This window comes from Manis javanica, chromosome 4, assembly GCF_040802235.1.
Source record: "Manis javanica isolate MJ-LG chromosome 4, MJ_LKY, whole genome shotgun sequence".
Lineage (NCBI taxonomy): Eukaryota > Metazoa > Chordata > Mammalia > Pholidota > Manidae > Manis > Manis javanica.
The window spans coordinates 181,538,272-181,558,897 of record NC_133159.1 but is presented as its reverse complement, the minus strand read 5'-3'; the positions used below and the strand labels follow the sequence as shown (position 1 = coordinate 181,558,897).

Genomic DNA, 20,626 nt, shown 5'->3' with positions numbered 1-20,626 from the left:
AATTCTGGACTGGGCTGCACCGAAGCAGAAAGGGCAGGAAACCCAGAGGGCAAGGAGGGCAACAAGCGGGGACAAGGCTTGCTCCTCAGGACGCGCCACGGTGCATCTGGGGAGCTCCTGCCTCCAGGCCCCGGCCATGCCCCCCTTCCTGCTTCCGTCTGACCAGACCACAACTACACTGCTGAGATAAAGGCCAGTGATGGCCAGGGTCACCCCATCACTGCGAGGGTCATGCTCCTGAAACACTATCTCACTGAGTCGTCCCCCCACATAAACACCATGGGGGTTCTCCCTGGCCAGGCTTAGAAGTCCAGGTCGTCGGCCCAGCGGTCAGAGTCCCCCAAACTGGCCTTGGTCCACCCTCTGCCCTCACTCAGGCCCTCTGGGTGCCTCCCTCTCTAGCTGGGCTGATGTGCCTGCTCTTCTCAAACCTGTGCCCTGCCTGTGCTGTGTGCCACGTGTCTGCGGGGCATCTCCACGCCCCTCCAACTCCCACAGCCCGCGGCTCCAAGTCAAGTGCATCCCCTCCAAGAAGCTTTCCCTGACCCCGCTGGCCCCAAGGGGTCTCGTCCTCGGGGGTCACGGTGGCCGTGGTGCCGTGAACACCTTCAGTTCTGGATCATGTGCTGCCTGAAGTGTCCAGGTTTCCTCTGCCTGGCGTAAAGCGCCCATTTTAGAACTAATGTTCAAGCCACATCTTACCTTAACTAGACTCTACATTTTTGAAGGCAACACAACTCCTTGCATCTCCTACAGTGCTTGGAGTAGGTTTTAAGTACACAGTTGGTATTTAGTAAATCAGTTCTTGGATGATGGATAAAATGAGTGAAGTCCTGAGTCATCTGGACCACAGACCACCCTGGGGTCCTGTTAAAAAGCCCTCATCAATCTTTTCTGACAGCAATCAAACAGATAGCTAAGAAGAAAAGCTCACAAACTGTAATGAATAAAAAGACCCATGTCAAGAAGAACTGCCCCCACAAGGAGACAAATGACTCGGGGCAGAGAGCAGCTCAGAAACGGGGCTTCTGAGCGTCTTCCTTCAGCTAAGTTGCTGTGCCAAGCACACCCTCAACCCGAGGTCTTTCGCCTTCTTTCCAATTCTGGGGACGTGCCACGCAGACCTTCAGGAACACTCCCCCGCGCCACCCTCCTCCTTCCCGGCGAATGGGGCCGCCCCTCCCCGTCTTTCCTTCCTTCCGGTCTTCTATCTCCACCCCTGCCGCCTCCTGGGCTCCTCGCCTCGGTGCATCAACACAGGGCGCAGCCACCTACCCCGCCTCAAACCCCACCTACTGCGCTCCCTCTCTCCCCTGGCTTCCACCTGGTCCTCCCCCAGCCTCACCTCCTGCTCCCATGTCTCCCACCTTCACCTCCACGAGGTGTGGACCACACGTGCTTGCCAGCCCTGCTTGCACACGTGCGGTTCAGCCCTCCTGTGGCGTCTGCACCCTTGGGTGTCTACTTTCCAGGGGCAGTGGGCAGGGCCCTGGGCCAGCCCCGGTCTGTGCCAGCTGGGGGACACTGCTGATCACCCCGCTGCCAGCCCTCTCCAGACAGTTCCTCTCCTCCTCCTAATCTCCCAGGGGTGTGCCACACTGGCAGAGGCCTCTTCCTGGGGGCGATCCACCGTCCCGGGATTTGGGAGGACTTGGTGGGGGAGCTGAAGGCTAAGGGGAGCTGCTCGGGCCGCCCCGCATCGCTAACTCCTCACTGGGGTCTGGGGCTGACCGGCAGTGTCACCGCAGAGGCAAAGCTGTCCAAGTTTGCGTCCAATCAAGCAGCTCTGAGCAGCCTCAGCCCCGCCCCGCCCGGCCCGCCCCGCCCCGGCGCCCTCCCCCCCAGGGGCTCCCCAGGGGCTCTGCGTGGCCAGCCACCTGAGTGCACACTGGCCTTGGACGTGTTCCCAGGATTTGGGGGAGGCAACAAGCGCCTGAATTTGTGTTGTCGGGTCATCCTGCCTGGAAGCCCGGGGAAGCGGCCCCTGCAGGGCAGGGCCTCCCCCGGGGCCGCGCGTCTCTGCACCTCGCTGGAGATGTGTTTACCTACCAGCCGGTTAACAGCTACTACACACAAGCTTTTCCACAAAACAAGGCTGGAGAAGCCGATGTTAAAGAGCGGCAGGGTGGTCTAGGGGGGAGACCGGATCTGGAGGCGGGAAGCGGGCATGTCTCACTGTGAGCCAGGCCACGGGGCAGGGTCCTCACGGTTCTGGAGTAGCCACATGCGGAAGGGCCCTGGGCTTCTAAAAAGAATGGCGGTGGGAAGAACCGTGATTTTTCTCACTGCTAAGAATAAAAGGAAGATGATACTTCAACTGGAGCAAGGAAATACTTCTCCTTTCATGACAGCCTTTCTGTTGTCAAAAACGAAGTCTGCTTTCCAGTTCAACCGCCCTCGGCACCCTCTACGGCCACACCCGCAGCAAACAAAGATGCGGACGGTTTGTGGACCTCACGGAGTGGCGCACCACGCAGGCGGCTGGCCCCGGAGGGAGAGGGCGGCCTCAACTCCCTAAGAGTGCAGGTCAGGCGTCGGGGCCCGAACCCACGGTGCAAAGCCCAAAGCCCCAGGGGCGCGGGCTCACTGGGACGCAGCAGGCGCCACTTACCAGCGCAGGGCGGTTTTGATGGGGGTGGTGAGGCAGGCCGTGAACAGGTCGGCCGGGAGGTCGGGCATCATGGGCAGGAGCTCGCTGGCCTCGCAGGCCGCCAGCTGGATGCAGTTCTTCATGGACGGGGGCAGAGGCATCTGGGCGAGGGGATGGTTCGGGTTGATCGCGGCGACCTGCCGGGAGACGTTAGGAACAGAGCTCTCAGCCGCTGTGCGCACCCGGAGGGCACGGGGACATGCAGCGCTGACGGGAAGACCAGGCAGCTGAAGCCTCGAGCTCGGGGGGTTCCCTCCAAGTCCCCCCAGGAGGGGCGCCGCTGCCGGGCCCTCCCCTGGAGGGGGCCCAGCCCTCACTACCAGGCCCCCTCCGACCACACGCGCTTGGTCCCCGCCGGACCAGTTCCCCGGTGGTGTTCCTGCCGCGGCCCTTCCTTCCTTGGTGACTGTACCACCACTGCCCACACTCGTTTCCCTCCAGGTCTCTGCTGGGGTCTTAGTGCTAATTTAAAATTCAGTCTCTAACCCAGCCTAACCTTACTGTGGTGTGCTTGGTGACATGGGACGGTGCTCGGGGTGCAGGAGGTCACCACCACCACGACCACCAAAACGCGGATGGCAAAATCTCGGTGTGGGCACCCCTGATCCTGATCCTTCACACCGGGACGACTGGAGGCACACGGAGGGCCCCGGGGTGACTTCCTCCCTCGCTTCGTCACCCGATATCTCTAAGTGTCCTACAAACAAATGGGCATTAACTTTGTGATCAGGGAGAAAGTTTTTTCCTTAAATACGACCATTTCTCTTAAAGCAGGCAAGCAATACTTGCTCGTGGTCCCCAGCGAGACTCCGGGAAGGGCACCGGGCGTGGGGCTGACAGTGCACGAAGTTTCAGGAGGGCAGGCACCCAGCTAATTATTGTGCACGGTGAGGGTGCACACGAAACCTTATTTTTGACTGAATGAAACCTAATTAAAAGTGTAAATTTTTGAAAAGAAATAACACAATGCATACAAAAAGTGTTTTTTAAATCACAGGACTGCCAGAATCATGACTTCACTGTGCCCTTATAAAAACAGCAGCATTCGGCGACACCAGGGCCCGGCGGAGCGGGTTTTCCCCCCCTCCCCTGCGCATGCGCGGAGCAGATGCACGGCCCTGTACTCCACGCAGCTGGGCTGCTGTCTGCAGAAACCCCAAGGTGTGCGAGAACCCCGCGTGCGGAGCCCGGCCGCGGCCCTGGCCCTCGGGCGCTGTCACCGGGGCCTCTCGGTAACACCGTTCAGAGGCTGAGGAGCCGAGTGGCCGGCGCCTGTGACGAGGTTCACAGGACCCCTGTGGCTGCGTGCCATTCCGGCTGGTAAAATGTGCCAGGCTGCGGGAGGCCTCGTGTGTGCACGCTGCCCCGCCTGCTCCTGGCAACAGCTGGGAAGAACAGAATGGGCACCGCCGCGCAGATGAACCGCCTCCAGCAGGGAACCAGGGTGGCGGCGCTCGGCCACGCGGCGGTGAGCTGCCGGGGGCGGCACACGGGAGACAGGGAGGCCGGTCCGGAGGCAGCGCGGGTCTGAACACCCCCGACCCACACCCCCTGCCGACACCCCCTGGGGGAGGAGGAGGCTGGGGAGAGAGGGGTGGACACTGCAAGAGGTGGACAGGCGCAGAGGCCCCTTTCCTGTGCTCTATGTGCCCTGACTTAGGACTTGCCCCAAATTAAGATACTCGAGAACACTGGTTATGCAGGTCCGCACAACCTTGAGGACACTGTCATTCACTCGCCAAATACCCACCACTTGGCCATAAGGGACAGCGGTTTACCAGGGCCCCTGTAACCCAGCCCACCTCGGTTAGGGATCTGGCGTAACACAGCTTCATCTCAAACCTCGTTAAGGTGAACTTTAATGACTGAACACATCTCTTCCCAATGCAGTTCTATTCATCAGGCCAGCAGCCGCCCGGATCCGGTGAATCACGTTACAGCTGCCGGTTACTCGGCTCCAGAGCCTCTGAAAGGTGTTACTGAGCAACTCCTTGGATCACGATGCCCGAGGGGCAGGGCTGCTTCCCACGCAGGCTGCAGCCGGGCTCCAGAGCATGTGCTGAACGTGGGAGGGGGCAGTCGCACCTCAGAGGCCGGAATGGGTCAGGGGGACGTGATTTTGTCACTGACTGTGACAGATCTGTTTCATGATTTGAAAAGAATGTTTACGGATCTCGGTTAGCTCCTCACTGACAGTCCCTTCTGTTTGCACAGCAGCTGGTATTTTTCAAAGCTCTTCACACTGACAATTTCATTTGCTTTACCACATCCTCAGGAGGTAAGTTGGTCAGCAGGTGCGTCCAGAGAGCCGAAGGCTGCTCCCGACCTCAGGGCGGCTTCCACTCTCACCCCATCTGCGCCCTCCCGCATCTATACCCAGCACCTGTGACGGCACATGGGTGCTCTGTGGGCACCCCTGCACGTAAAGCTGCACTCACTTATAAAAATCGGATGCACCAATTATGACACATGAAGTGTAATTATTACTGCTGATAAAAAACCTTGTTTTTAACAACTCAGTTTCTCAAATGGAAGGTAGCAATGGTTGCAGTTTTATTAACAACCCCATACGATGGCAGGAATGTCAAGCCCCAAATACAAATCAAATCCTAGTATACTGAATAATAAATAAAATTTGAACTTTTGAATTAAAAATGCAATTTAAGGATTTTTCTAATTGTGGTAAAACATACATAAAATCTGCCACTTCAGCCATTTCACGTGTACGGTTCAGTGGCATTAAGCACATTCACACGGCACACCCACCACCAGAGAGTGGGTTCTGAAAGCAAAGAGAAAAAGGACGGCAGAATCCTGCTTAAAATCCTCTCCTAGACTCTCTCTCTAGAAGCCAGAACTGCGCCGGCGGGCAAGCTGCCCCACCCAGATCAGCCCGGGTCTGCCGCGACGAGCCCGCCCGGGACGACGGGCCTGGGTGCTTGGCAGACCTGAGTCACGCGGCAGGACGCGCGGGGGCGGCAGCGCCACGCGTGGCACCAGAGGACGCAGGCATGGCGATGCAACCACGGCCCCAGTGGGCACGGGTGACAACAGCGGACAGAGGATGAAAGGCAACGACTTAAGGAGGGAGAAACAGCCATCGATATAAAAGCTGCGTTCAATGTTCTTGTGCTCCTTTTCAAAGACAGATGCATTTTCACGGCAGAAATATCGGTGTGGCTTACTGGTTGTAGCTTTGCTGTTCACAACCTGCTTCCACGTCCGATTCTCTTTCTAACAGTGCAGAGAACAGAAAGCCAGTCTCCGGCCACTGACCCTAAACACTGTAGCTATCCCACCTCTGCTTTCTAGGGGTCTTCTAAAACCTAACACCCCTCAGCAGTGAGGCGGTGTGTCACATCGAGGCCACCCTCAGGGTGGACACAGGCCCCCAGCGAGCCGGTTTCCTCAGGCACAGGCGGCCCGTCAGAAGGTGGTGGGTTTCAGAGGACCTCCTTAGGGGTCAAGATGAAGAAGTGCATCCCCTCTGGCCGAGCAAGCTCCCGTAGTCCCAACAGAGCCATGCGGTGCTGACGAGTGGCAAGCTTACTCGGTACCTCTGCGCGTGCTGTCCCCAAATCTACACCTGGAGTCCACCAGCACTAGGGCCAAAGGCTGGCGAAGCACCTGGGGCACAGGAGACACTCCGAGAATGCTGAGCGAGGAAATGAACGGGTAGATGTTCAAACATCTTTATCCCAAAGAAGTCTACCAGAAACTATAAGTTTCCCAATTCTAAATGAACTTTGATAGAAACCCCAGCAACTTAATAAGCCCCTGCAGTACACCGGTGTGCAGACAAGAAGCAGGATGTCCCGCTGCAGACAGTCCGACGCATGGACCTGCCATCTCGTGTTCAGAAAGAGGCCTGCCAAGGTTAATTCTCTCCTTCCACGGCACCCCTGGGCACACAGAAGCAGGAGAGCTCTGCTTTGGGGGTAATTAGTGCCAGTAACACTGAAAAAATGACATTCAAGGCAAAGGATTCCACCAAGGAATCATTACTTTTCAGGCTTGCTAACTCAGAAAAACAAAAAAATCTGTTTTAATGGATGAGTTATTTCCCATCCATTGTTTTGGCTTTGTATTTATCTAAATATGCTGACCTTTTAACTGAAATTATTCTTTGGAAACAGCCTGCATGTCAGGCTAACCACCGATTCACAGAACTCTGAAAAGCACCGAGGAGTAGAAGTGAATGGTTCCGGCTGGCACCACCCCTTGTCCTAAGATGTCCTTCCTCCCACCAAGGTTTCTCCTAGAAAACGGAGAGACTCCAATATCAGAAAAACTTTCAACTTTAAAAGCTCACTAGAGCCTTCTGGAGGATTTGGGAAGGATCCAGAAAAATCTTCAGATGTGACACACAGCAACCGGATCCAAAATCGGCATCTGCTGCACCGTCCACACGTGTGGTGACATGGAGCCCTGGTGCTCAGCGGTATGGGGACAGCCAGCCAGGCGGAACCGCACACGAAGCCTGAGGCCTGGTCCGAGCAGAATGTACTGCTCTTAGGGGCCGTGGGCACCTTCATTTCTCATTTTCTAAATTAAACTGACAACAAGCTGCCGTCTCCCCCTATCCAGCTATGTCTACATCTGTGAGGCATCTTTATGAAGAGAAAGCAGTGAGTCTTCAGCAAGTGCATCTCTGAAAATAACATCTACTTGGTAACAATGCCAGTTCTAGCTTAAAGCAACTTTTGTTCTCAATTCAACACCTATTATAATGCACACTTTGTAAAGTTCAGAAAGAAACTGAGAATTGTAAGGGAATCAGTGTATTGCTTACCGAGCTCATTCCAAAGATATTAACGGACCACCTATTACGTGACAGATACCACACTAAAAGCAGCAGATATGAAGTGGAAGCTGTAATTTTAAGAGTCTTTATATAGTTTTACATATGTCAAATACTAAGTATTGATTTAAAAACCAAGTGGTATCTGTTGCTGGGAACCATGAAACCTAGGTCGAGAGAGCAGAAGGATCACATACGTCAGGTGAAGACCTGTAATGACGGCGAGAAGCCCCTCAGTGTGGCCCACCAAGGGCAGGCAAAGAGCCTCTTTACAGCAACTGTTTGTCACGATTATCCTGAGAGTTTACCCAAATGGACCACCCACTGTTTGAAAGCCATTTAGCTGCTGGCCATTGAGCAGTTTCTAGATGGCTCTAGAATCATTTTATAACTCAGTGAAGATGCTTAATTACAAATTATAACCAAATTCTACTCCCCAATTACTCTGAGATAGTCAGCAACTAAAGAAAAGAAGATACTTAAAAATTTGCAACCTTTTACATCAGGATGAGCATTTCCATGTTTTGGCTATTATGAATAATGCTGCTATGAACACTGTGTACAAGTTATTGTGTGAATACATTTTCGATTCTCTTGGGTATAAACCCAGGTGTGGAATCACTGGGCCACACAGTAACTTTAACATCTGAGGACTTCCCAGGCTGTTTCCCAAAGCGGCCACTCTGTTTACTTCCCCACCAGTGGTGTGTAAAAGTTCTGATTCCTTCACACCCTCACCAACACTTGTAAGTACCCATTTCTTCTACCTGAGCCATCTCAGGTGATATGCAGTGCACCTGTATCTGGACTGTCATTTCCCTAGCGACTGATGTCCTTTCCCTGCCTTATTACGTGGGTTTGACCTTCCAGCACGACATGGAATATAAATGGGAGAGTGGACATCCTCACCCTGCTCCCAGTCTCAGGGGGAAGCATTCCATCTTTTACCATCAAGAATAATGACACAAGAATATTATCTAGTATCAGCTGTAGGTTTTTGTAGATGTTCTTTATCAAACCAAAGAAGCTCCCCTCTATCCCTACTTCGGTAAGAGTATTTTTAATTATGAAAAGGTATTGAATTGTGTCAGAAAGGTATTTCTTGCATCAGTTGATATGACCATAGGATTGTCTTCTTTAGTCTGTTAGTAAGGTGGATTATGCTAATTGATCTCTTGAATATATAGCCAGACTTGCATACCTGAAATAACCCTCACTTGGCTGTGGAATATAATTCTTTTTATCAGATTGCTAGACCCCATTTGCTACCATTCTGTGGAGCTCTTGCATCTGGCTTGTAAGAAGTAATGGTCTGCATGTTACTGCTCTTTTGTGTTTTATTGTGCAGGACGCATCCACGTGGGCATCAGGGTAATAATGACCGCAGAAAATGAACTGGGACATGTTTTCTCCGCCGTCTATTTTCTGGAAGAGATCTGTATAAAACTGGTGTTAATGCTTCTTTACATATTTGGTAGAATTCTCCAATGAAACTATCTGGGCCTGGAGATCTCCTTTTCAGGAACTTCTAAATTACAAATCCAGTTTCTTTAGTGGCTACAGAACTATTCATATTACGTATTTCACCTTAGTTGAATTTGGTTGTTTGTCGTTTTAGAGCAACTGGTTTACCTCTTTGAAGTTGTCAAATACATGAGTGTAAAGTTGTTCACACTATTCCCTTGTCATTCTTTTAATGGTCACAGGATCCTGATCTCTCTTCCTCTTTTGGGTGGTCTTGCTAGAGATTTAGCCATTTTATTGATTGTTTCTGAGAATCGTCTTTTTCTTTCGCAGATTTTTCTCTGCCTCTTCTGTTTCCAACTCAGGGATTTCTGCTCTTAGCATCGTGATCTTCTTTCCTCTGGACACTTTGGGTTTACAGGTGACCTTGAACAACAAGATCTGAACTGCGTGGGGCCACTTACACGCATATTTTTCTCAACATACTGGAAAAATTTTTGTAGCTTTGTTACAATTTGAAGAATGTTTATTTTCTCTACCTTATTGTGAATATGGTATATAGCACATATATAACATATAAAACATGTGTTAATCAACTATTTGTTATCAGTAAGGCTTCCCGTCAACAGCTGACTATTAGTAATTAAGGTTTTGGGGAGTCTAAAGTTATACATGGATTTTTTTACTGCATCAGGGGTCAGCACCCCAACCCCTGCGCTGTTAAAGGTCAACCGTATTTTGCTGTCCTTTCCTAGTTTCTTGAGTTAGAACTATGGTCTGAATGTTCGTATCCCCACCAAAATGAGTTACGTTGAAATCATACTGCAAAGGTGATGCTATTTGGAGGCGGGGCCTCTGGTAGGTGCTTGGGACATGAGGACAGAGCCTTCAGGAATGAGATTAGTGCCCTTAGGAGCCTGAAAGCTCCCTCGATTCGTCCACCTCGGGACCCAGAGAGAAGGCATTGGCAGTGCAGGACGAAGAGGGCCCTCACTCAACCATGCTGGCGCCTTGATCGGGGACACCCAGCCCCCAGTGCTGTGAGAAGTAAGATTCCCGCTGTTCACAAACCCCCCAGTCTTGGGCCCAAATGGACTAGGACGCATAGGAACTTAGATTATTGATTTGATATTTTTCTGTTTTCCAGTATAAGGATTTAAATCGTGCTATAAATTTCCCTTTTAATTGCTTCAGCTGCATCTTCTCCATATTGACATGTTATATATTCATTTTCATTCAATCCAATGTATTTATTTTTATCTTCTCTGAGATTTCCAACCCATGAACTAAATGTTAATTTTTATCTGAGCTTCCTCAAGAGGGGTGTTGGGGAGAGACTACTGTGATGGCAGGTGGGGCCAGCAGATGACCCTGCACCATATATATCCATGGTGTTAGCCATGATCTATAGTCCAGAATATTAAGCAATTTCTGAACATTTCAAATATGAATGTGGGCAAAATTGTAATATTTCCAGAATATCTCACCTGGCTTTAGTACATCTGCATATCAACAGGCGTTCAGAGGTGGAAAGAAGTATGGCTTTAGTGCATTTGCCTCAGTCCTCAGGGGTGGAGAGAAGTTCATCTCCCTATCAGTGGGTAATTACCTGGGCAACGGAGGGCTTATCTGTACCTGAGAGGGGAGGCGGGGGCCGGTTTTGCTTCTGCTGGAGCAGGAGAGAGAGATGGTCCGGGACCACAGTTTGTGAGCAATAAACAGATTTTAAACTTTATTTCTCCCTTTGACTGATTTCGGTTTTTAAAGGTATTTTGCCCCGGAATTTACTTTCCGCAGACTTACAATGAAATTATGAAAAGATGAGACTGGAAAAAAGAATTAATCTTAGTTATGGCTGTAAATGGCTCCTGGATTTATAATAATTTTGTTGTTTATTTTTATATTTCACACAAATCAAAGGTCAAACATATTCAATGAACCACAGACACACCTAAAGAAGACAAGTAAAGGTAGTTTATTCAGATGTTTATTTACTTATCAGACAAAATCTGTAAATACTTCCTGAACATCTGCATCATACACGGCGCCTGTAACAGATTTAAAAGAGAACCACAACCCCAGTGAGGGAGGCGCTGTGAGGCAGGCACGAGACCGTGCGGAGCTCCTCCGCGGGAGGCTACCTCAGGGAGGCAGGACTTTATACCCTGAAAGCTGAGTGTGCTAGTGACAGACTGCGTGTCTGTGGATTTCACTCTGTGCCGTCAGGGGTGAGAGCTCCTCAATTTTTTATACAGAGGAATCACTTTCCTTTCTCCCAAAGCCTCCAATTTACAGGACTAGGTATAGCAAAAGGTGCCAAAAGAAAACGGCTCAGTCTTTGCACATGAACCGCAGAAGGGGGGGGCCATGGTGCAGAGGGTGGCCGAGGGCCTGGAGGCTGGCTGCAGGCCGTTTTACTGCACGGGCTGGGATAGGAGTAAATGTAAAAACACTCTGCAAACTAGGAAATGCCACCCAAATAAAGGCAGGAGCACCTATAAGGTAAGACTTGTCCGGTACCCCGGCCGTAGCACGGGGGCCAAGCTCTGCGGTGTGCCTCCCCCAGCCTGGCCTTATGCCTCCCGCTGCCCCTCTTCTCCTCCCAGGCCTCCGCAATATTTGATTTTTAGAATCATGGATATACTAATTTCGTAAAAATAAAAACACTTATTTTAAAAAGAGCACAGAAAGCAGAGAGATCTGAAAACTTTCCTTAATTTTCAAATTAAAAAGCAGTAGGACACAGTGAAAAGTGTAAGGAAGGTCACTGAGGACAGAAATGCACTTTCCCAGCCCTTTCCGCAGCACCCCAGTGAGGGCGTCTCCCCGCCGGCAGGACCCCTCTGGGCTGCAGTCGCAGTGAGCGGGCTCCTGGTCCCAGCACAGCACCGGCCACCAGGAGCAGGCAGGCTGATGGTCACCCCTTAAAATCTATGTCATTCATGTTTGCATTACTGTTGATCACATGGAGGCTTTCTGGTCCAAGGAGACATTTTCTTGCATCACATTTGTTTTTACCCTCTGTATTTTTTAAACCCTGGCACAAACCATTTTACCTGTCAACTTCTTTCAGCTCACATGTTATCACCTATGTAATAAAAGTGATAGAATGTGAACTTACAAAGAATCCGGCCAAATGTACTAGAGACGGTAAGAATTTTTTAAAAGAATAAAACTAAGGCCACATAGGACTTGTTTCTACAGCAGATAATAAGATGACAAAAGGGAACATTAAGATATTAGCCGGGAGCCAATTTTATCATTTTAATTTCCACTGTTTATGCAAGAGACCAACCGAACAACAGCCAACAATAGTAAGTGTGATGGAAAAACACGAGACTTATCTACACTGTAATTAAACAAAAAAGAGTGAAGATAAAAGTCAGAGCTAATTATAAAGCAGATGGTATTACTGCAGTGCCATCTATTCGCCACCCCAGATAACATTTTTCATTTGCTCTCCTCCATGAAAAATTAGCCAATTAAACTTTTTTTTTTCCCCAAAAAGAGATGCATGGATATCTTTTTTGTTGTACTCAATGAAATGAACAGTTTCTTAGGCTGATTAATCCCTGGAAACATACAGAGAACACACACAGTACTGACGGAGCAGATACTCAAAGTTTTTGAAAGCAAACGTTTAGTGTCACACACAAGAGAGAAATGCCTGCCTTCTGCGGACAGCAGGGGGCGAGGGGCTACATTTAACATGTTTTAATTAACTGAGGCTGATGCACTGGTGTTTCCTTAACCACACTAAGGCTCATAAATTGGGGATAAAAACCAGCTACGATTCTTTGGCATTTTTATTTACATATTTTAAATGTAAAAAAAACAAAACCGTGGTTTGCAGCATTTATTACTTGATGTGAGGAAGAATAAGTCACCTCTGGTGCTCTGAATTTTGTCGTGCTCGGTTAGATGGCTGTCCCTTGAGTGGACTTAGATGAAATCCTAAAGGCAAAGTGGAAATCTGATGGCACAAGACTTGATCTTTCCTTCCTCTTATAGAATGCAATAACAATAATAATAATCAAAAGATTGTGGCACTTGGTTCCATTTTCCAAGATAAAGGGCATTTTATTTATTAGTCACTCGTGTGCAATGCTCTGCATAAGGACTTAATTTACAAAATATAAAATATTAAATTGTATACATGTTAATTTTAAATTCTACCAAGTAGAACTTCCCATTTTATTGCTGATTATTTCAGCAGTATCCTCTGATGAAATGTGAAAAAAATATAACAATACATTAAAATTGGATAGATCAAAAAGGCTTGAGGAAAAGTGTACTCAGGACCAGTTTGTTCCTGAATGGAGAATTTTCTACTCTGCAACCAAATGGGATTCATGACCCCCTCGAGGCTGCAGAATGTCTTACTCCTGTGCAAGCCACAGGATGGAGGCCTCTTCAACCCCTGTTTACAATTCACTATTTAATTCAAACATCAAATATTAACTAAAACAACCAAGTAAAATGCCTCTGCATGCCCAGAGCTGCACTGGCTCCGCATTCTATGAAAGGAAGCTACCGAGGGCGGCTGTTTTGCATTGCTGTCTGTATTCAGCTGGGTGGGCTTTTTTCACCCAAAAGGAAAAAAATGGGGCAACAATAAAGATAGTAGTGGGACTGAAGACTGTGCCCAGACATGGGCCCATTTCTCCTAAAATCAATGTGTTTGTGTTATTTTAACCTTTATCTCATAGGTAGAGACCACTGGGACACAAATCAACCCTATTAATATTATCACTTCATTATTGTTGAGATTAAAAATGACACGAGTAAAATGAGATATAAAATTAAGCCCATAAAGCTTGCATCACGTACCCCCAAGTCCTTTGTCATCACATACACCTTGCCCAGAGCACTCTGAGCAATTCCCCACCAAAGAATGAAAGGAAGCCCCCCAGAGTCCAACACCCTCCCCGCCTCCTCCCGCCCCCCCCCCACCCCCTTCCCCAGGAAAGAGAAGCTCAGCACCAACCAGGGTCAGTGCGGGCCTCACCTCCAGCTCCTGCTCCCTCTGGAGGGCAAACTGCTTGAAGGACTTGACGATAAGGCCAGCGTTGGAGCAGTCGTAGACAAATATGGACGGGCTGCCCATCCAGGTCTGCAGGTCATAGATAGACAGGGGGATGTACTGCGTGTAGTTCTGGAAAAGAAAGGACAGTGCGCTGTGAGACACCCGGAGAGCTCTGGCTGACAACCAGCACACGCATGGCAAAAAAGGCACGACGCACCAGGCCTGGCTTCAGGGAGCTCTGGAGCTGTCAGCTCTGCTCAGTGTGAATGGCAGCACACTAAGCTTCTGCACCCTCTGCTGCGGTGTTACCCAGCAGTGGGCACTGGGTGGCTGTCACAGGTCAATCCCCAGCCCGGAGCCCACCGGCAGGCGCCACCTGGTTCAGTGGCTGCTGTCTCCTGGGAACAGGGGCTCATTCCCACAGTGGCTGTGGGATTCCCCCAAATCCTACCCACGGGGCCTCCACCATTCACCCTTCCTGTCCGGCCCCTTGCAAGCAAACCACAACTTCCTCTCATAGGCTGACAGGCTGCGCGTGCTATTCCAGCCATTCCCCTGCTGGCCGATTCACCCGGGTGTCTCTGTGCTCACAAAACGTAACACACACCTCGCTTATAAAGGAGATGAGCTCCGAAGACTTGATCAGGTCCTCAGATGTGCATGTTTTGCCTGTTGTCCCTTTCGCTTCAGAGACACCCATAACCACTTTATCCTCTAGATGATTTTAAAAATCACACTGAAGGAGTACAAGTGGATTTGGCCCTGTAATTTTTTCAAATCACAGAACAATAAATTATTAACACAAATTCGCTAAGTGAGATATTTTTCCGGACACACTGTACTGTTCAGCACTCGAAAACACTCCAGTAAATACTAGAAAACACAAAGAAGAATGTTCCTCAATTCACCAGAGAAACAATTAAAATCCCCATCGAAAAGTAACGTTTTTAGCAATTGTTCTGCACAGAACACCATCACTTATTCACCACCTTTCCCTGGGCACTGACACCGATAAAACTGGCGGAAATCAGTTCTGTACACTTACAGCGAAGGCGACAGTGCTTCTCAGCAGCTGAGCCATGAAAGCTGCCCCTGGTACTGCCGAGAGGACCCTATACACACAGCAGGGGAGGAGGACAAGAGACGAGCAGAGCTAGCAAGGGGCACAGAGCCTTCTCCATACGCACAGCAACGCTCCAGACAGGGCAAGGCACAGGTGCGCATGCACGGGGTGTACACGTCTAGGTCCCACAGGTGTGTGTGTGTGCACGCGCACAGGTGTAGACGTCTAGATGTCTGTCTTGCCAATGGGTTTCAGCCCCAGGGAAGTTCACTATGGATTCAGTGTGACCAAAGAAATGACAGTAAAATGTTCCTGGGGTGAAAGGGTTATACCCAACTTTATTACCATGGTGGCAAGTCAATCACTAGAAACCCATCTACGCAGAGCGAGTCTGCACACAGCACGGTGGTCTCTGCCTCTGGGCCTCTCTGCACAGCCGTCCCAGTCTCTGTCCTCAGTGCTGCCACCACTCCAGACTCTGCTCTGCTCTCCTGCAGCCTTGCAGCTGTGACACCCTGTCGCCCAGAGCACAGGACAGGGCTCTTTATATAGAGTCAATATTAACGCATTGCCCAAATGTGTGTAGTGAGCTAGACAACCAGGTCCAGATGAGAATCCTGGCTGCAGTAACCTTCACTTTATCCACAGTCATATAGGGGGGTGAGGTGGGGTGTGGGGGGGGGTCGGGGGGGGGTGTAGACGTCTAGATCACACAAGTGTGTGCACAGGTGCAGACGTCCAGATCCCAGGTGTGCATGTGCAGGGGTAGACACCTAGCTCCCAAGGGGCACCTCTTCACCTTCACTCCACCATGTCAGCTCGCTGCGCCGTCCTCACCACCGTGCTGCGTAGGCGCGCCTGGACGCGCTCTCTGTGATGCACTCCTCACTGATGGATTTCAAGATTCTTCCCCAATGAATCTATAAAGTCAGTGTAAGCCCAGTAAAAATACCAGCAAGGAATCTGACAAGCTGATTCTAAAGTTAGTGTGAAACAGAAATGTGTAAGAATAGCACAAAAAACATCTTTTAAATAAAGAATAATGAGTAGGAACTCGCACTACCAGCTATTAAATATACGTCTGTGGTAATTATAGGGCGGTATTAGGGAGCATGAGACAAATCAACAGAAGAGAAAATCCAGAAATAGATCCACATAATAACTGTAAGGAGAAGAACAATTCAGTAAGTTATACTGTAAAATCTAGCCATTCAGTATTGCTATCGGAGATTTTATACACAAAAAATCACGAGATAAAAAAGTCAAATATAAGAGCAGAATAAAATATTTTTTGATGTAAAAAAGCCTTCTTAAGTCACAAAACCTAGAAGATAAAGAAAAATCTAACATAAAATTATATAATTCTGATAAAAACACATATTAATGACAAGCAATGTAAGAACAAAGTAGACACAACAGATGTGACAGAGTGTGTCTAGGCGCCTGCTGCAGAGCAGTGACAGGCAGAACCGGGGACAATATGCAGACAGGCAGGAGGCACAGAGCGGCGACTCACACAAGAAACACTGGTGATCAACAGCAGTGGAGTCTCACACTCGACCACGGAGCCACTGATCACAAGGAGAATCTTCTGTCTGTCTGTCTCATCTGGCAAACTGGTAAGAAATACTAAAGGCGCATGACACCCCATGGTGACCAGGATGTGTTCAACAGGTCACAGGTTCCCCGCCGGTGGGAATGCCAATTCAGGGAGCTCCTCGGAGAGCAGTTTCACAGGACTTCAGTTTTTAAATGCACATCCCCCTTTGACTTCCAGTGTCTGTTGTATACAAAGACTTGCATTTGTACACAGAAACACATGTACCAGGATGTACGATATCTCTGGTAAAAGCCTGGGAGCTGTCTCCATGCCACCGTGGAGACTGCTAATCTTACACCTGCTTTATCCTTATCCATCACCAAAGGAAGTGGCTCTGCACATTTCATGGCTTCCTTTGCAGCTAGGTCTGATCTTAGAGCCAAATTCTGGCCAGTGGGGCAGGATCAGAAGCAATGTGTCCAAATTACAAGTGCCACCACACTCACCCTCCCCTCTAGTCCTTTCCCTGTGGGAACGGGAATGTGGGGAGCCACCTTTGCCCACGCAGAGGACAAGAGCAGAGGACAGTGGAGGTGTGTGACAGAAGGGCCTTGGCTGCCCGTCTTGGTGAGGGCACAGCAGGCACAGATGGCCTGTGTGACACCTATCCTGGATCCTAACATATCCAAAGTAAAGGAATTGTGGGCACAGTGGGGCCCATACATCTGTATTATGGGACACCCATGGCCCTAAACAGACAGGTGACTTACTCACACTGACATGGACAGATGTCAGAGGTTTATGACTTTACACATCAAAGTTTTAGAATATCAAATATAACATGACCCCATTTTGTGGGAAGAAATGGAAAAATTGTGCGTGTAAGGCACCCAGCATGGCTTTGCACACAACAACTCAGTAAGTGCATGTTGAATGAACAAGTCACATAAATGGTGTTTAAGAATAAACATCAAACTGCTAAGGGATGTCCTCCTTGGTCAGGGAGGTAAGGTGTGCATGTGGGGGCACTGTCACATCTACTCCTCTCGATACTGGTGCCCTCTTGGAATCTTTTTATAATATAAATCACTTGCATTTTTTTAAAAGACAAAACACATGCAAACTATTAAAAGGAGTGAGGAAAAGAGTGACCTCCAGGGTTTACTACCATATACTCCTTGTTGATTTAGTGTTTTACAATGAGCAGCTATTACATAGTATCTGTATAAGTAAACAGTCTTCAGCAAATGCCACTGCAGACAGAGCAGGGCTTGAATGTGTGCCTTCTGTCCCCTCTTCCCAGCACCCTTCACTGCCCCCTTGAGGACACGCAGCCCCCACTGCTGGCGGGAGGCGGGGGTGCGCAAAGTGAACCCTTTAATTGGGCAGGGCCACCCCAACCCTGGAGGGAGAAAGGATTTTAGCACCAGCCTGGGGAATAAGCGCTGTTCTGTGCTGGCAGCACTGTGTGGGCTGTTTATTTACCTCCCACCGTGTTCTGGGCTCTGAGGAACATTCAGCACAGCTGGTGCAGCTCTGACCGCATTCCCACCACCAGGTCAGCTGCGTGGCCAGGAAAAGGCGATGCGGTCACGTCTGCTACCTTAGGCACAGGCCTACAAGGTCCCAAAGGCAGCGTGAAATAAAACACATGTTAACATGCCATGTTCCAAGGTCCTGCCTTTTGAGCTACAATCTGACTTTTGTATTTCCCCCAAATCAAAAGCTACTTTTGAGATTTCTGAGACACAAAGTTAATTAGTGGTGATTCATTACAATAATGAAGCAATAACACATTAGGAAACCCACTAACAGTTTCTCCTTCTGTCCTCTGACCACTGGCCACTGTGAGCAGGGTTCACGTGTGTCCTCAGCTGCCCAGCCCCACTGGAGGGCGGGCTCCCTCCATTTCCCAATGCCCGCCCAAACAGTGGCACGGCAAGGCGGCCTCCCAATCCGACCGTCGGCTTCACGAGTTGTGGTTAGGGGAGGGACTTGCGGCCTATGCCGTAGGGGGCTGCTGCGCCCCGACACTGGCAGGCCTGAGCCTCGGGAGCACCTGCTGAGAAGCAAATGCCTCTGGGGCCGCTTCTTTTGCTCAGCAAGGGAACTGGGGCCTGGTCACCTGGTGTGGGGCCGTCCTAGGCAGTGTCCCTGACCCCAACCCACTACCTGTCAGCAGCACTTCCTGCCCACTTATGCCCACTGAAGGGGGCTCCAGACGTTGCCAAATGTGCCTGGGGGATATCTCCCCGGGTGGGGACTGCTGCCCTTCAGGAGAGCAGTTTGCATTTAAGACATTAGCAATATGTGTTAAGTTTAGTCAGACCCCAAACTCGGAAGTCTGTATCCTTTAGAGAATACAAAATGACTCCATTAAACTGCACTGTGGAGCATGACCTTTGAGAAGGAATTCTTCCTGGAACGTGACCATGTAGATCTCGTTTCCCATGTCAGAGATCCTGAGCAGCTTGTCAGAATCACACCCCTCAACCTGCAAAGGGCAGCCCTGTGGGGTGACAGCCTGGCGCTGCAGGGAGTGCGCCCGCGGGGCAGGAGCAGGCAGCGGAAACATCTGAGTGTGCCTGTTGCTCTCTGTCCCCGTGGAACGGTCCTCTGTCATTCCGGCTGAACCGACCCGCGCAGCTGAAGGGCTCAAAGGCCCCCTGCGTGCGCTGAAGGCCACCGGGGACACCCCAGAGCCTTTCGGGCAGCGGTGTGGTTTCTCCCCCAGCAAAACTACAAGTACGGAGAATTCCTCATAAAAGTACCTCTCCCTTTTCGTGAAAAAACACATTCAAGGCTTTGGTTTCAAACAAAAAAACAGAAATAGGTTTTAGATAAGTTATTCATTACAATCCACTTTATCTATCATGTCATATTAAACATCAAAAGAAAAGTGCACTGGCTTCAGGAACCATCACCTCTGGCTGCGCTGAGCAGAGCAGCAGAGCGCCAGGACACGGGCCGGGCAGGAAGGACACTCGGTTCTCCAGGCAAAGCAGCGCCTCTGAAGCAGCAGCTCCCTATTTCTGAGCGCAGTCTCAGTACACACACCACCCAGCCAGGACATCAGCCACACTGAGCAGCACCCTCCCAAGAGCCCCCCATTCGGCCCCATAAGGACACATGTCTGCTCCTGACCTCATGGCAACAACTGCAGGCACATCTGGCCATGTCACCCACACTGTCCCTAGACTGTGCTGGTGTCTGCACACAGCTGTCCTCCACGGAGAGCAGAGGAGCAGAAAATTCAGCTCCTCCTAAAGGGTGTTCTCTGAACACACATCAACTGCAGCAGGAGGTGATGCCCAGAAATGTCAGGCGTCAGGGGAGCAGAGCTTGTGAATCAAGCGGTGGAGCCCAACTCCAGAGCATCACCATGGCCAGATGGGTCCCTGGAAATCCCCACAGCTCAGGGCTGTGGGCTCTGTTCAACTTCCGCCTTTTCTGTGTTATAGGGAAGTAACTGTTTACCCCATGATTCCAAATAAATGTTATTAAAATAATAGGTTCATTGGTTTTTAAAACTGCATGTCACGATCAGAGAGGCCTCTTATTCTGGTTCAACATATGATTCACTATTGATTCTCTTAAAATGTGGACCATAAAGGGTTTTTTTTTCTCTTTCATAAAGGTTTTTAATCGCACTGTTATCAAGCAGATACATCCATGAGTTTTTCAAAGCAGTATTTATGCCAGACCACATTTACCATTGGTTGTAATTATTTTATCTGTAGTGAGAATGCAACAGGGTCCAAACAAAAGCTGTTCATTTTACCGGACACCTGGCCTCTCCTTCTGAGGACCGCTAGCCCTCGTGTCTGCTTGTGGCAGCTCGAGGCCCTCAGCACAGCTCTCGCGCTTGGGAGGAGTGATGGAAAACTTGGCATTATCACTTTATGTAAGAGCTTGGAACTTTTTTAAGATATAACTTCCTCGATGCTAAGAAATATAACATTTTAGATCATATCTTGATTGATTTCTCAGATGTCCTGCACTATTTGAAACCAAATTTGGAGAGCAATCGTCTTCCAGTAAGTGTGCATGGACTGGCCTGGAGGCCCTCGGGCCCACCCAGA

General features: G+C 49.7%; 1 protein-coding gene across 9 annotated transcripts in view; it reads right to left on the bottom strand.

Moving 5' to 3' along the window:
• Window positions 1–20,626, bottom strand: part of RPTOR (regulatory associated protein of MTOR complex 1) — a 319,152-nt gene that overhangs the window by 164,963 nt on the left and 133,563 nt on the right. For 7 of the 9 annotated variants that reach the window (XM_073236062.1, XM_073236061.1, XM_073236058.1 and 4 more), the window contains 2 exons: window positions 13,924–14,070; window positions 2,612–2,787 (listed from right to left, as the gene is read on the bottom strand). In XM_073236062.1, coding sequence (XP_073092163.1) covers window positions 2,612–2,787; window positions 13,924–14,070 — 323 coding nt within the window. The remainder of the gene's footprint in view (window positions 1–2,611; window positions 2,788–13,923; window positions 14,071–20,626) is intronic. The other 2 variants (XM_073236064.1, XM_073236063.1) reach the window with 1 other exon arrangement.